We start from the raw sequence: 16,934 nt of genomic DNA on the forward strand, positions 1-16,934 counted from the left end.
AAAAAAAATCTGATCGGACATGTTGGAAAACTCTTTATATTCGATTTAACAAAATTATCTAATTTAAAAAAAAATGAAAAAAAATTGTACCATGTATGGGCACCATTACACAGTTCAGGTGTTTTGGTCAGAGCTACCATTCTAAGGAATTTGTTTTCTGAATCCTTGGCAGAATATTTAAAGGGGCTTCCTCCAGCCCCATGAGCACCGATGCATTCTCCGGAATCCTCCCAAGTGCTTCGTGCACCTGGTATCGGTCCCGGTAATCTGGCTCAGTTGCTCCAGTCGGCTCATCTACACATGTGCGGCCCTTCCGCACATCAACATTAAGAGCCGTCTGGCATAACTGAGCCAGAGTACCAGGACTGATACCAGGTGAACAGAGGCACTCAGGAGGGCAGTGAAAGACACATCTATGCTGGAGGAGGCCGCGGGTAAGTATAAAATATTTTAAATAGCCCATCTCAGGTACACTTTAACAGTGGAGAGTCAGATCAGTAATGATGCTATTGTGTTGAACACATAAACTGATAGCCCTGACTAAAGACTAATACTATCTCTAAACATGTCAGTTTCTTTATTATAAAATGCCTACATACATCCTGTCTCTGAAGCTTGGAGCCATACTTTTTTGGCCAGTACGAGGTATCACTTAACTGTACATTGTCATTTTTTAGGTATACCAAATATGGTGCAATGTTGTTAGTTGGATATTATTCATTTAACCACCACAGTGAATAGAAACTAGCCGAGTGTAATTACTTACAGCAAGTGTCCCAGGTATGACAGGAGATGCCAGCCTTTTATTGATAGGTTGGAACGTAGCAGACGGCACACCCGCAACGGTGTTCACAATAACATTTCCACTGACTGCAGCTGCAAAGACAACAGTGCATGTTATTGAGAAATAAAATCCCCAGCCTTTATACAGTACAAAGACAGATAAGAGCCTACTAAAAGCAGCAAAAAAGGAATACCCTGACAAACTAAGACTCTGGGCCAACAACCAAAGGGAAGTCTGGAAAGACCTGAGAGCAGCCACTAACGTCAAAACCCGCTCAACATGTGATCCCAAACATCGAATTAGCCGAGGAACTAAAAAAGTCCTACTACAGATTTGAGTACCAACCCAATCTGTGCTAAAAGATGCCGCAGTAAAAACATTTACACTAGCCTCCTCCGTGCCGGTGGCAGTCCAGGAGGCAGACGTATGAAGGAGGCAGACAAATCTTCTGAAACTCTAGGAAACCCTAGAAAATCCTCAGGCCTGAACAGCGTGTCATCAATCTGCCTGCGAACTTGGGCAAGCCAGCTGACGTCCATCCTCACCACCATATTCAACAAATATCTAGCAGAATGCAAAGTACCTGCCTGCCTCAAAAAATCCACACCCATCTCAGTTCCCTTTTAGGATAGTAGATATAGAGAACAATAACTTTAGGCCTGTTGCTCTAACACCCACTGTCATGAACATCTTAAAAGACTGGTCCTGTCCTACCTGAAACGCACACTACCAATTACCTCATTGACCCACTCCGGTTTGCATCCAGGGAATATAGGGCAAACAGGTCCATGGATGACACCATCAAAATCAGCCTAGAACACATTTTGAAACATCTCAGCGGGCCAGACATCTACTCCAGGATTTATTTCCTGGACTTCAGCTCAGTCTTCAACACCATTTGCCAAAACATCCTGCATAACAACCTGATCCAACATGGAGTCCACGCCAACGTGGTCCATGCACCTGGACCAAGGACTTCCTAACCACAGGAAACAACTAGTTAAGCTATGCAGTTTCGCCTCTCGAGTGCCCCCCAAGGATGTGTACTGCCCCCAAACCTGTTGTCTCTGTATACAAACAACTGCACCTCAGCAGACAACTCCGTTAAAGTAATCACATTTGCAAATAACCCTCCTTCCTTGACATTGTAGACAAAAATGGAGAACAAGTGTACCGCCATGAGATTGAGAGAATCTGCTAATGGTGCAAGGACAAGCTCGTCCTCAATGCAGCAAAACCTGTTGAATTAACAAAGGACTTTCTAAGGAAAAACACAAACACATACTCAACCTGGTATCCATAGAAGTCACCAGAGTAAATGTTGTTTGTTTCCTTGGCACTACCATTACCAATGACCTTAGATGGGGTAAGAACACCATCAAAACCCAGGAAAAAGCTCAACAAAAATGATTCATTCTGCGACAACTAAAAAAAAAATTGGAATGCCGCAGGAGCTATTGACCAGCTGCTACTCTGCCAACATTGAATCAATCTTTTGCTCCACTGTCATCGTCTGATACATAGGTGCCTCTGCAAGGGACAGGTACAAACTACAGGGGGTCATCAGAGCAGCGGAGAGAATCATTGAGACAACCCTGCCATCACTGCATCTCCGTCACACCTCTAGACTGAGAACCAGGGCCCACAGGATAACTAACAGCCCCTCCCACCTTGGCAATTGGTACCTCAACCTTCCCCCTTCAGGCTGCCACTACAGGTTGTTTATTTATATAGATATATACAGTATATATGCACAGAGGGAGATATTGGTTGCTTGGCAGCCTTTATGTCCCTCAATCCAATGAGATTAACAGACAGGTAACTGTCAATACCATGGTCATGACGTCACACCGTGGGAGGGTTTTCACCACAATATCAGCTATATAGACCCCCCCTAATAATCTATGTCTCCTCCACTTTCTGCTTTAGCACAGCATTCCTAACCACATTCTCACTGGCTTCGAAAACATGGCAGTAGAGGTGATCAATGAGATGTTCATTTTTCAATTTTGTAATGAATTGCATGTAGCTTGGAGTGGTATTGACTAGCTAATTTGACTGGCTAATTTTCAAGCTCCATGTAGTTTGAAACAGAGTCCGAAAATAAGCATCTCACTTACCATATCTACATGGCAGCACTTGGTAAAAAGAGGAGTAAAAAGTTTGCCGTGCATGTAAACAATTGTTAATCAGTATACCGAAATGTACAAGGGCTTATCGGAATCCTGATCTGATGATCAATAAATTGGCAGCTGTGTAAATTTATCAGCTGCTGATTGATAAATTAAAGATTCTGATTATCTGGAACATTTTCTTTTGCTGATCAACAGAGTTTTGCTTACAGGGCTACTTTTTCTCTTATATGTAATTTGGGGTGGTAGCATTTGCAGCCAAAACTGTCAACGGAAAGGGGCATATGACAAGTGTTTGTTTTTCCTTTCGGGGCATTCTCATGCTATACTTTAGGTTTCAATTCAAGTTGCTTGAAACCCCATATTTATTAATGACAACAGTCAGTCTACCCATTTTAAGGCGTGTATACACGTCGGATTCCTGCAAACGACCGGTCGTTAGACCCTCCCGCGGGTCGGCCGTTCTGCTGACAGTTTGCCAGTGTGTACAGTCTGTCGGCAGGCTGATAAGGCTGGTTTTGACTGATCTGCTCTTACTGTTTTGGCAGTTAAACTGCTGTTCAGAAAATGCTGTTGAAAACAAAGAAAACCCTGATAATCCCCCATGAGGAGATGGACTAGCCCAAAACCTGTTGGTTCTGTCAGATTTTTAAAGCCTACTTTTTTCGCAATAGTGGTCTTTAATTTCATGCTCTTTCTTGAGCAGAAAGAAGCCTTCTGTACTGTCTTTTGGCTTTGAAAATAAAACTTGAGAATCATTTACCAGCACCTTCAGCCCAAGAACACAGTTCCTCCTTTTAACCTAGCTTCTAACACAATCCAAGAAGACAATGTTTTTCAAGTTTTCAGAGTATACTTATAAGGCCCTACAATGCCTAATGGATGTTTTTTCTTAAAGGGGAACTGAAGAGAGAGGTATATGGAGGCTGTCATGTTTATTTCCTTTTAATCAATACCAGTTGTCTGGCAGCCCTGCTGGTCTATTTCTCTGCAGTAGTATCTGATTAAAACCAGAAACAAGCATGCAGCTAATCTTGTCAGATCAGACTTATAAGTCTGAACCACTGAAACACCTGATCTGCTGAATGCTTGTTCAGGGGCTATGGCTAATAGTATTAGAGGCAGAGGATCAGCAGGGCTGCCAGGCAACTGGTATTGTCTAAAAGGAAATAAACATGACAGCCTCCATATACCTCTCTCTTCAGTTCCCCTTTAAAACGATGACCTCTGCCATCTTCCTTTCTGCTCCACTTTCTCCAACTTCATGGAATTCAAATGAGAACGAGAGGAGGAGACTGACCTCACAACTAATCATACACTAAAAAAAGGCAGGACTCCCTCATTCTGACAAAATTATATTACGCCAGTTCTGTCTAACATTTGACTTAGTGTTTAAAGGGAACCTTAACTGAACGGGGGGTAAAGAGTTTCACTTACCTGGGGCTATTACCAGCCCCCTGCAGCAGTTCTGTGCCCTCGGAGCCGCTCTGGAATCCTCTGGTCCCCCGCTGTCACTTAGTTTCGTTTTTGACGACTCACCAGTCGGCCGGCCGCCATGCATATTATTAACTGCTCATTTCTTTGCCATGCATATTATTGGACGCATTCCCTACTGCAATTAGCGCTGTTGCGGACCGCATATCTACGCGTGCGGAATGCGGCAACGCGTATTTTTGTAAGCGTTGCGGTCCGCAACAGCACTAATTGCAGTAGGGATTGCGTCCAAAAATATGCATCTCGGTCGGCGGACTGGTGAGTCGTCAAAAACAAAACTAAGTGACAGCGGGGGACCGGAGGATTCCAGAGCGGCTCCGAGGGCACAGGACTGCTGCAGGGGGCTGGTAATAGCCCCAGGTAAGTGAAACTCTTTACCCCCCGTTCAGTTAAGGTTCCCTTTAAGTTAAAAGTCAGGAAATCCCAAGATGACCCCAAAAATGTTCTACATATCTATACATATAATTATCATAGGGAAGAGGTCCAGCAGTGCTCACAAATATGCAATCATTTCTCAGTTCCACTGCAAGTGACCAGATTGAGCAATAGTAATCATATTCCTTTATTTACAGTGGTTAATATAATGGATAATGCATCTTACCAGCTTGTATGCTTGCCCCTGTTACTGCGGTCTTGATGGTTCCGGCCTACAAAAAGAAATATGATGCATATATCATGATTTGTAAAGGTACAGTGCCCATCCTCTCTTTTGTCTACTGTATTGTAATATTATACCCTTTTCCTTTTCCATTATTTGTTAATTATTCAAAAGGTTGTCATCTGCTTTCCCTCTTATATTTGCAATTACAGAACACATGGGCACAAGACTCTTAAGACAATAAATACGCTCATATATAAATGTGGGGTAATATACGATAGTATGGAGGTGTACTAAAAGGAGAGATATGAGATAGCAATAATGCAAAGATGCACAATAATGCAGGATACTATCAATGGCGATATAGACACTATGAGACAAGGGAACTATAATAGAGGGACAGTATCGTAATTGTAGCACTACTATGCTGGGTACTATGGGGAGAAGGGGAGGTGAACAAAAACATTTTCCATAACATTAATTTTGTTAATTAATAATTGTATTTTCTTCTGGGTTTCAAAAACTTAGCACCCCTCCACAGGGGTTAAAAACAGGTGCATGCATGTGCATTTTTTGGCAGAATGGGCATTTATTAAACATCATATTTCCACTAATTGGTGCACACTTATGATGTTTATAAATGACCATTTTGCATTAAGTTGTTAAGATGTTATTGTGGGCACAGAGCTGTCAAGGTTTGTTAATACACAGAATATATTGTATTGATTTTTACCAAGCAATGCTTGCTTAAAAAGGTGCTATCAATGTTGCTGTTCTGCTTTGGGATTACCATTTGTTGAGTTGTGTTCTACTTGTTTGATGTAGAAGAACTTCTTTTTATAGATGCCGTTAATGCTAATTTAAGCTAAAAAAAATTGTAATCTAAGCTTAAAAAACCCCCACCAAATCTGAAGCAGAACAGCAACACTAGTTAGTTTGAATGTTATGAGTCTTTGCTGTTAGTATTAGTATGTTTACAAGTTTAGCCCCTTTTTTTAGGTGCATAAATGACACATATGTGGCACAAGGAGCTCTTGCTTATGGCCAACTAATATCTGAGTTATAAAATGTATTGTGAGGTCAAAGTAAGCGTGGCATATTAATACAGTGGCTATAGTAAGTGGGGGGAGCTAATAACTATTTGGCCTATGAACTGTCCTGGACCCAGACATGACAAAAATATGTGCAGCGACCTCACATGGCTGGTGTCCCAACTGAGATGTGCTAGTAATTTTGTCCTTTCATTTTTCTTGATGGTAGTCGGGATCTGTGTTGCACTGACCACAACATTTTCTCTGTCTCTCTTCCTTGCTGTGCAGCCTGCATAAAAACTTGTGGAAAGGCATCAATCCAAAAGGTTTTGCGCATGTAAGCAGAGGTTTTACACAATATTTTGTTAAGTGTGTCAGCCATTTAGCCATAGGGTGACAATTCTGGGCATGAGCGCATACAGACACATCTCCTGGGTAGTCATTTAGCAACAGTGATCCTTCAAGTGCTTACACTTGTGTAAACCTAGTACTATACTGTATACTATTACAGTGTGAAAAAGGTGTTACTTACCAGCACTGCAGTGGTAGGCACACTTGTGCCAACTGGACTGGCGACTACTGTCTGTGGCTGTTGGACAACCTGTGGTTGGACGACCTGTTGCTGAGGTTGTGCCTGGGCAGGTTGCACAGTTGGAGTTGATGCTTGCTGTCCATTTTGGAGTGGCTGCTGTGGAGTCTGTGGACCAGTCTGTTGCTGGGCTCTGTGGTGCTGCTCTACTAGGGCCTATAATATAAGCATTGTTATTGCTGGTTGTCAGGGCATTAAAAATTAACCTAAGCAACTAACAGTTGAATGGTCTGGTTTCATTCATTTGTAGGGAGACTCAAGATGGATACTTATATGTTTCAGGACTATTGTGGTGGGACCACCAACATGAAAACAGGACTATTGACAGCTGGCCTGACTATTGATATTGGCCTACTAAATGTATAAACATGATCTAAGTTTATACATTTAGTTTTGCTGTACATTAAGCTCTGAAGCTTTTTTAAGACAAAAATAATATATTACTTTAACATATATAACCAGAAATACCTATTATTACTTTAACATATATAACCAGAAATACGTATGAGAGTTTCCTACAGCTTAATACCACCATTTACTGTTTGAGGAGCTTGCTTTAGATTAGGTAAACAATAATTCAGTGACATCTGATAGAATATTGATCAGAAAAAAAGTTTTTCTACTGCTTAAAGAAAACCTGTAATGAGAAAAACCTCCGTTGGGGGGTACTCACCTGGGGTGGGGGAAGCCTCCGAATCCTATTGAGGCTTCCCCCGTCCTCCTCGGTCCTACGGCAGTGGAGATAAAGCTCCCGAACAGCGGGGATGTAAATATCTACCTTCCCAGCTCCAGCGCAGGCGCAGTATTGACTCTCCGCTCGGAGATAGCGATCGGCTATTTTCGCCTATCTCCGAGCGAATAGCAGCAACAGCGCCCCCGCTGGAGCCAGGAAAGGTAAATAAATTAGCTCTTATCAGGCTTCTCGAGGGAGGATTCCGGGACACTTCGGGGGGAGCCAGCGCAGGATTGCCTGCAGCTACAGTGGAGGGTGAAGCTTCATTGGGACCCTGAGGCTTCCCCCTCCCGAGGTGAGTACCCCCCAGGGGAACTTTTTTTGTTACAGGTTCTCATTAATGCAGTACAAATCCATGGGAATGCCAATCATGCTGTTTCTACCCACTCCCCCCTGTCCACATTATTTCTGACAAAAGAATGGCCTTTCCAGATCAATGTTCGATTCATATTTCAGACAAAATAATTTAAACATACATTCAGAAGGTCTTCATTTTCAAAAATATTTTTTTGATTTGATGATTTTACTGAACCTAAAAGATGTGTATACATGTACTACAACCGTCACCCGAACGAATCCATAGGGTGACAATTCTGGGCATGAGCGCATACAGACACATCTCTTGGGTACAGTTTAGCAATGCATACTGTTGTTTAAGGGAAGAAGTATGACAGTTACAACTGTCACCTGTACGGATCTGGACTCAATCCATAGGGTGACAATATTGGGCATGAGCGCATACAGACCCGACTCTTGGGTACAGTTTAGCAATGCATACTGTTGTTTTAGGGAAGAGGTATGACAGCTACAACTGTCACCTGTACGGATCTGGACTCAATCCATAGGGTGACAATATTGGGAATGAGCGCATACAGACACGACTCTTGGGTACAGTTGAGCCAACGAATACTGTTGCTATGGAGTGGAGGAATAACGGTGTAGCAAATGACATGGCAGGCTTCCGTTGGATGAGAACAATGTCTTAGACCAGGGGTAGGGAACCTTGGCTCTCCAGCTGTGATAAAACTACAAATCGCAGCATGCATTTGCCTTTATAAATCATGAGTGTGGCTGTCAGACTCCTGCAATGCATTGTGGGACTTGTAGCTCCTTAACAGCTGGAGAGCCAACCTTCCCTACCCCTGTCTTAGACTGTTGCTGTCACTTACAGATCCGGGGTAATGGGAGGGACAGATACTAAATTCTTATCTGAGATGACTATGGCCGAGTTTAGTCTAGTGTGTGTATAATGCTTACTTTTTAGTCTACTACAATACAAGTAGAATCTCTTTATAGTAAACTCCAAGGTACCAGGTAAAGTAGTTTACTATATCAAAAGTTTACTATATCAGAATTGGTCATACATTGTATATTTATACAGACGCAGTTGCTGGGACCTGAGGACTGAGTTCACTATATCCAGACATTTACTATATCAGAGTATACTATAACTACTGTATATAATAGCATGTGGTAGCCTTGAGCTAGTAACATTTTCTTAACACATTCTAAAACAACATTGGCTACTGTTTGGTTTATAGATACATCAAATGATTTCCAGGCGAAAGCTATAGTTCATAATACTGCTAGTAATTTTAGGTTTACAACATTTGTATTCAAGCGGACCGAAACCAAACATTTTTTTTAATTAAAGATATTTAGTTGCACCACTCTGACACATTCAAAGGTAAATAAACACTCCTTCAAACCTATGATCATTTCAGTGCATGCTTTCCACCCTTCTCTTTTCATAGCTAGGGTTATACTGGGGGCAGCCATTAGCAATTCCTCCATTGCCGGACACCATCTACTCCACCAGTTTGCCGGAAAAATCCCGGCAATTTGAACGGAAGGGGAGGAGTTCCTCCAATAAATGTAAACTATTTTATATTTGTCATCATGCAGCTGAAAAAAGGCTGCTATTTATTATTATAATTTAGAAAATAGATTTTATTTCTGAAATCTTGTATTTTTAAAGGGATCCAAGCAGCTCTTGGCTTCAAATAGCTGCAAGGGCTGACATTGTTCAGAAGCTCAACCCCTGCTGTTTTACAAGTGCTGTTATCCAGGCTAGGTGTGACATTCTTCAACTGTAACTGATGTTTTCTGTTTGAAGTACAATGGGGGTTTGTTTGTGGTCAATTAAGTCTAAAGAGGTAATTTCTTATCTGTTTTTACCATCTCCTGCTCAGGGACCGCAGGTCCTTTGCGGTCGGACAAAGTGGCTAATTTAACTCTTAGATGTAAAAAAATGAGGTAAAATTAAAGTTTTTTTTAATAATAAACCACATTTTTAGAATGCATTTTTTATTTGCTATAGAGCTGCCCTGGGTGTTAAAAATGATGCTCGGTTCACTTTAATTTGGGTCCGCTTTAACCCTGACAATAGCATATTCCATGGGGTCAAAGAACATGTTGTTTGGGGGTGTATGCACTAAACTGCGTTAAGTAGAATTACGGTAGGTGCGTTAAGTCTTATGAGTAGTAGAGCGTAATGCATTGCATTGCATGTAATGTATTGCAATCTGCTCTACTCATCATGCGGTAAGACTTTACGCATGTTATTCTGCTTAACACAGTTTACAGCATACACCCTTTGGAGTATAAAATCCATATGTATTAGAAACGCTACATCCCTCCAGAAATTTCCAACAATAACTAACTAAACCTTTAGGGCAGGTTTACACTGGTAAGCGGCGTTGTAGCTGCGCTGCAGTGCGATGAGCGCATCGCTCCTTAATACTAAAAATAACCTTCGGGGATTATTGCGGAAATGCGTGGTATTACCCCTTCAGGCTGAAAGCCAAGCAGGAAGTGAGGCTCTCTAGCGCTCACTTCTTGTGCCTAAACAAAATGCGCGGAAGTGTAAAGCATAAGTGGAAAGTTATGCATCCGCGCATGTATGCCGCAATGCAAACTCCAAAAAATATATAAAAAAAAATCTGTGTCACCATAGATTTACATGACTTCCGGTTTACCGCACGTCGCCATGCGTGTTGCCCACTTACGCGCTGTTGCTTTGGCAGCGAATCAGGCACTTCAAGCAGATCGCATTGCACCGCACCAGGTATGAAATGCCCCAAAGACTTTCACTGGCAAAGCATTACCCTGCGATAAACCAGGGTAACACAATGCGCCAGTGTGAAAGGGGCCTTAATGTGCCTGTCACTATAGAATATACAACATAGTGATTGTACATTTTTAAGTTATCAGCATGAAACACAACAAGGACATTCCCACAGTATTATACTGACAGGACAAGTATGAAAGGTTTACCTACTATATGCATTTAATCATACATTTACGGTATACTCCCTGGTATTCAGCTCCGAATACACAAGCTTGATGGTTGCTCGAGCAACCAGCTCAGTCCAGCGACTTGTGCTTGCCAGTTGCTTGAGCAATCGGCGCAGTCCAGCGCCTTGTGCTTGCCAGTTGCTTGAGCAATCGGCGCAGTCCAGCGCCTTGTGCTTGCCAGTTGCTTGAGCAATCGGCTCAGTCCAGCGCCTTGTGCTTGCCAGTTGCTCGAGCAACCAGCTCAGTCCAGCGCCTTGTGCTTGCCAGTTGCTCGAGCAACCAGCTCAGTCCAGCGCCTTGTGCTTGCCAGTTGCTTGAGTAATCGGCCCAGTCCAGCGCCTTGTGCTTGCCAGTTGCTTGAGTAATCGTCCCAGTCCAGCGCCTTGTACTTGCCAGTTGCTTGAGTAATCGGCGCAGTCCAGCGCCTTGTGGTTGCCGATTGCTCGAGTAACCAGCTCAGTCCAGTGCCTTGTGCTTGCCGGTTGCTCGAGCAACCGGTGAGTGTCCAGCACCATCTTCTAACCTTCCTGTGTCAGGTCACGGGGCACGCCTGGAGCCGTGCACAGACACCAGAAAGCAGCTAGGAGGAGGAGCAGGAGTGACAGGAAACCTAGAAAACAGTGCTGGACACCCACCGCAAAGCTCTACAAAACAGTCCCCATAAAGGTGGCCACACACGATACAATAAAATGATTTGATTTTACGGCAATTTGATCAATATGATTGGACCTCCCGAATAAAAATCAAAAGCTTTTTTTGTCATTCAACTGAAAAATACGATCGGATTTCCCTTTTTTTTTCGATTTCTATCGATCCGGAATGCTGGAAATTTCTCTTCAATTTCTCTAAAGATTGTATGGTGTGTGTTAGATTGTCAATTTAGTAATATACATACCCTAGCAAAAAATTAGGACAAATTGAACATGTGTGTGGTACATTGGTCATATTTTTCAAATGTAACAATCAGCCAGAAAAAGTGATTGCAATTCTTGAATTGAACAGATATTTAAAAAATTGTATGGAGCTGTAGAACAACCTTTTAGTAACAGAAATGTATGTCAGCTATTCTTCTGTGTGCAATACATGCAACATACCTTCTTCTCCTTGGCAATACGCTCAGCGCGCAGAGAGGCCACTTGGATAGGCGGCAAAGGTTTATCATAATTTATTCCGCTGAAAACAAAGATAATTTACACACCAAATTAAAAATATGATAATTATTACATTATTATAAAATATTATTAAATTATTATTATTATTATTATTAATAATAATAATAATAATAATAATAATAAGTTTTAAACAAAAATAAATGCAAAGAAAAGGAAATAGTAAAAACTTTAGATGTATTCATTTTTCTGCCAGGCACATACTTTTCTCCAACACCTAAAGGATACCTGTGAGACCAATGTGGAGGCTGCCATATTTATTTACTTTTAAAGTGAACCCAAGGTGAGGGTTATATGGAGGCTGCCATATTTATTTCCTTTAAAGCAATACCAGTTGCCTGGCTGTCCTACTGATCCTCTGCCCAGGGGCGTAACTGTAGGCCCTGCAGCGCCTGCGCCTGTGGGGGGGCCCAGCCCCCCCCCCCTGGGGCCCGCTCGGGGCCGTTTTTTGGGGGCTGGAGGGGTGGCAGCATGAGGGGAAAGCCTTGCCCACAGTCGGCGGGGAGAGGGGAAGTTCCCCCCTCTCCCTCACCTCGGGGCTCTCCCCTCTGCGCTCCCCTCCAGCTAGTGAACGTGTGTGGGCAGCGGGCAGCAGCGGGCAGCAGCGGCGGCAGGATACATACCTTCTTCCTTGCGTTCCATCGCCGCCTTCTCGCTCTAGCGGCTGACGTCACTTCCGCTTCCGGAAGTGACGTCAGCCGCTAGAGCGAAGCGGAAGTGACGTCAGCCGCTAGAGCGAGAAGGCGGCGATGGAACGCAAGGAAGAAGGTATGTATCCTGCCGCCGCTGCTGCCCGCTGCCCACACACGTTCACTAGCTGGAGGGGAGCGCAGAGGGGAGAGCCCCGAGGTGAGGGAGAGGGGGGAACTTCCCCTCTCCCCGCCGACTGTGGGCAAGGCTTTTGTTATGATCATGTCTGCAGCGTTTATTGCTGGCTGCAGTGGTATTGTAACCCAAGCAGTTCTGATGTCATTACATGCATTTTCTTGCATAGTTTGGTTTGCACTTGAACTAGTTGCTGATTCCATCTGCAGTCACTCTGAAATTAATGACAGTTTGACATGCTCTTGTGTAAACAAACATTGTCTGCTGCAGTGGAGGGGCAGTCCCTTTCCTGCAGGCTGCATATCATTGTCTGCCTTTTCCTGCTATCAGCCTGTGATTAATTACCATTCACTTGTGTGGGAATCTGCAGGTCTGCTCCCATTGGATGACCTCAGTATAAAGAACTGCTTCCTGCAATGTCTCATGGGCTACCATAGTCTCAGACTCTATCTGATACTGTGCTCGTGCCCCACCTCGTTCCTGGTCCGTGTGGACTGCGCTGACTCCTGCGAAGGGGTCAGCGAGTCCTCCTAGTTCTGCTCTTGTTCTAGAAGTTGTTACTTGCTTGTCTTGTGTCATATATTGGTTCATCGCCAATATATACGCATACTTGCGCATTTTGTTATTTTCCTTGTATCCGTGTTACGTTGATATATCAGTGTTGCTGATATATACGTACACGAACTGTTTATTTCCTGTGTTCAGTTAGTCAGTTTTCCAGCACGTTTTGGTAGTTTGCGCGTATCGTGAACACCCGTGCTGAGCTAGTTATCCTGTTCCTGGTCCTGTTTGTTGATTGCGTTCATCTCTACGAAGAGATAGCGAATCCTTCTGAGTCCTGTTCCCTGTATTACTCCAGTCCTAGTCAGCGTTCCTGCTTATGTCATATATCGGTTCATTGCCGATATATACATATGTTAGTCAGACCTTACAAATAGTTTCATTGATAGCTGTAATTGTAATACGCTAGGAAAACATACTTATTGTATATTTATCTGTGTTACGTTCATCTATCTCGATCCTGCTATTTCCTGTCTCTCCTGTCCTGTCTTTGTGAGGCACGCCATCGCCGCAACGCATTGGCTGCCTCATTCCAGTCTGTCTGGTTTTGGACGCTTGCTGTCGCTAAGTAATCGCTAGCTAGCAAGCGTTCATTCTGTCTACCTGTCCTGATCTCCTCAGTCCTGGTTTATGCGCTCAGCGCTACTTTGCGCTGAGACGTTATTACGAAAGTGTTTGTGGCTGTTCAGATCTGCACCGGCTCTGTGCACCACAATCTCCTATTGGAGTCAGTCCTCTCCTCCACTAAACTGGGGATATCCTGATCCCTTGTGCTGGTGTGTGTACCTCCTTCACGTCAGCTTATGTGTTGTATGCTGACTGTGGAGATTACACCCCCAAGCTTAACATTATGGTAGCCCCATTACCAATCCCCATTGTGGGGGGGGGGTTCCCAGCAAAAATGACACTGTTTGTTATGGTTCCTGTTCCTTTAAGAAATTTGAGAAGCTCAATTCTGAAACAGAAAATGAGTTTTTTTCTGAATGTGCCAGGTTCCTGGCCAATCCTGAGCTCCAGGCTACTCCTGTTTCAACGTGGGCCCCCCAGCTAGTTTATGTTTTATTTAAGGGAAGATTGTTTCAGTGGGCCTACGATGTCTTGGATCATACCAATTTAAAAGAAAGACCACTGGAATTTCTAGCGTTTGTGATCCATAACTGGCTGCGCAAAACCGATTTGCCTAGCCCTTTTGATAAGCTCCTGGCAGCTTGTCAATCAGCTGCTCCTTCTACTGCCTACAAAAATAATCAGCAAGCAGATAATTGTTCTGATAACTTTTCTTCTGCTAAGGCAGCAGGGTCTAAAGCCAAACGTAAACGCTCCAAAAGAAAAGCGTTACAATCAGCGGAGTCGTTGCCCTTGGCGACTGCGCATCAGATCTGTAATGAGACTCCGCCAGTAGCAGATAATGAAATTCAGTCACCATTCAGGGGAGTCAAATGGACCTATGAAACTACTAATGAACTTTCATTGCTAGCCAGGGAAAATAAAAGTTCTTGTTTAAATGAATTATCTGAATATGATTATGAAGATATATTACAGAGTATTGAACAGATCAATTTATTCGTGCAGCAAGGGAAATTTGCATACACTACAGTTCAACACTTGCTACAGGTATTGGAGATCCTTAGGAATAAGAAATCGGCCAATCACCTGCTAAATAACCCAATGTATGTTTCTGCCACTAACACATTTGCAAACTATGATCAGCCGGAATGCTCAGCTGTTAAATATGCATGGGATCCTCCATTTGAGAAGGGAGAGATGGAAGCCCTGGTCTATGAATGGAAGAAAGATGCAAGTTCATTTTGTCAGTTTTACAGTGCAAAAAGTGAATTAGTATTGAATGCATGCATTAAGTCTGCCTATAACCTAATAAAAACTGGTGTGTGTGGGTATGACTTTGTGGCTCCATTGATCGATGTGTGGAGAATGATTCTGGACGAATTTTATGCGATTCAATCAGTTGATACCAGGGAAGACACACTGTCAAGTGGAGATTGTTCCACTTCCTCAGTTCCTGAGGACTCGCCTGCTTCAGCACCTTTGGCTGATTCAGCGAGTGATTCAGAGCTCCTTTTGTGTGAAATTGAAGTTCCTGTAATTCCACCCTGTACCATGGATAACTCAGTGTTACTTCCCAGTAAGACAGAAATTACTAATACTTCCTTAATCTTGCCCTGCACAAATTTCTCAGCAGAGGACCCAGAGGTCCTGCTGACTTCTGAGTCCAGCCTAGCCAGTACTCATGAGTCTTTGTTCAGTGAAACAGACACCAGAAAAATCTTGCCTGTCTCTGCAAACACTTCTGCAGAAATTACCTGTGTTAATAAAGTTCAACTCCTGTCTGATCCAGCAGATGCCAATAGATGCACTACATCAGTTTCTGAGTCCCAGCAATCCTGTCCAGAAATCTCAGAACCCCAGCATCTGAATTTTCCAATTTCACAATTGAATGGTGATTTAGATGCGCAAACATTGTGTTTTGATCTTCCTGTTTCTACACCTCACTCTAGTTTCATGAATAACTCAGAGCGTCTGCTATGTGAGTCCGAAATCGCAGAATTATTACCGTGTTCAGAAAATGTTCCAGTGAACTTGCCCTGTACCATGAATTGTGCAGTAGATCTCTCCAATGAAACTCAGGTCACAGAATCATTATGCTGTCCAGCAGGTGCTTCCATGGTTTTGCCCTGCAGTGTGGACTGTTCGGTGATCCTGTCCAGTGAAGCTGTGGTCACAGAGTCTTATGCTTCACCTAGTACTTTGGATACTTCAAACCCTCTAGCAGAACAGTCTGAGGCACTGCTTACCTCAGTTGGTGTTGCAGTAATATTCACTTGTCTAGCAGCTGTTTTAGAATTACAGTCTGCTCTAATAAAACTTGATGAATTTCTGCCCAGCGAAGCAGAAGCCATTGAAATATTGTCCTCGTCAGCAAGTGTGTTAGATACCTTGCCCTGTACACAGTCTGATTTAACCAATGTTGTTGAGTCCCTCTCCAGTGTTGTAACAGCTGAGGAACTCCAGCCCTGTCCTCTGAATGTTTCAAAAGTCTTGCCCTGTAACATGGATAATTCTGACTCGCTGGAAAAAATAATAGAAATCTCAGAATTTCAGTCCGGGTTAATGAGTGTTTCTGAAACCCAGCCCTGTATCCTGGAAAATTCTGGTTCTCTGGCCGGTGTGGCAGAAGTTCCTGAGTCCCCTTCCTGTCCAGTGAGTTACTCAGTTTTGCCTAGTTCAGTGGGGATTGCTGCACTACTGACTTGTTTTGCAGCCCTTCATGAGCTCCAATCCAGTGTATTTGATGAGTCTCTGTCTAGTCCAGAAGAAGTTATGGGAACCCTGTCTAGTTCGGTGCATACATCAGAAGATTTGTCCTGTCTTGTAAATGCCCCTGAACATGATTTGTTAATAACTTTGCTGGAATCAGAGACATCTAAGTCTAATCCTGCATTTTTTAGTGACAATCCAGTAACTGTGAAGTCTAGTCATGATGATTTTTTTTTGCCCAGTCCTGGTTTCGGTCCTACCTTGACTGACTTTGAGGTTTGCAGTTCCTTGACATGCCCAGAAGTCTCTCTTGTGCCAGTGTGCCCAGATGTGCTTCGTATGCCAGAGTGCCCAAGTGTGTCTGTGTTGGCGTGCTCACACGCTTCCCTAGTGGAGACATGTTCTGATGTTGCCGGTTGGCCTGCATGCCCGGAGATGGTTCTGG

General features: G+C 43.3%; 1 protein-coding gene across 6 annotated transcripts in view; it reads right to left on the reverse strand.

The window, feature by feature from the left end:
• The window catches only part of EP400 (E1A binding protein p400), a 158,675-nt gene that overhangs the window by 23,764 nt on the left and 117,977 nt on the right, over positions 1 to 16,934 (reverse strand). For all 6 annotated transcript variants that reach the window (XM_068243443.1, XM_068243444.1, XM_068243442.1 and 3 more), the window contains exons 42-45: positions 11,753 to 11,831; positions 6,572 to 6,784; positions 5,012 to 5,057; positions 767 to 876 (exon numbers count right to left, since the gene is read on the reverse strand). In XM_068243443.1, the coding sequence (XP_068099544.1) occupies positions 767 to 876; positions 5,012 to 5,057; positions 6,572 to 6,784; positions 11,753 to 11,831 (448 nt within the window). The remainder of the gene's footprint in view (positions 1 to 766; positions 877 to 5,011; positions 5,058 to 6,571; positions 6,785 to 11,752; positions 11,832 to 16,934) is intronic.

This window comes from Hyperolius riggenbachi, chromosome 1 (genome assembly GCF_040937935.1).
Source record: "Hyperolius riggenbachi isolate aHypRig1 chromosome 1, aHypRig1.pri, whole genome shotgun sequence".
Classification (NCBI taxonomy): Eukaryota; Metazoa; Chordata; class Amphibia; order Anura; family Hyperoliidae; genus Hyperolius; species Hyperolius riggenbachi.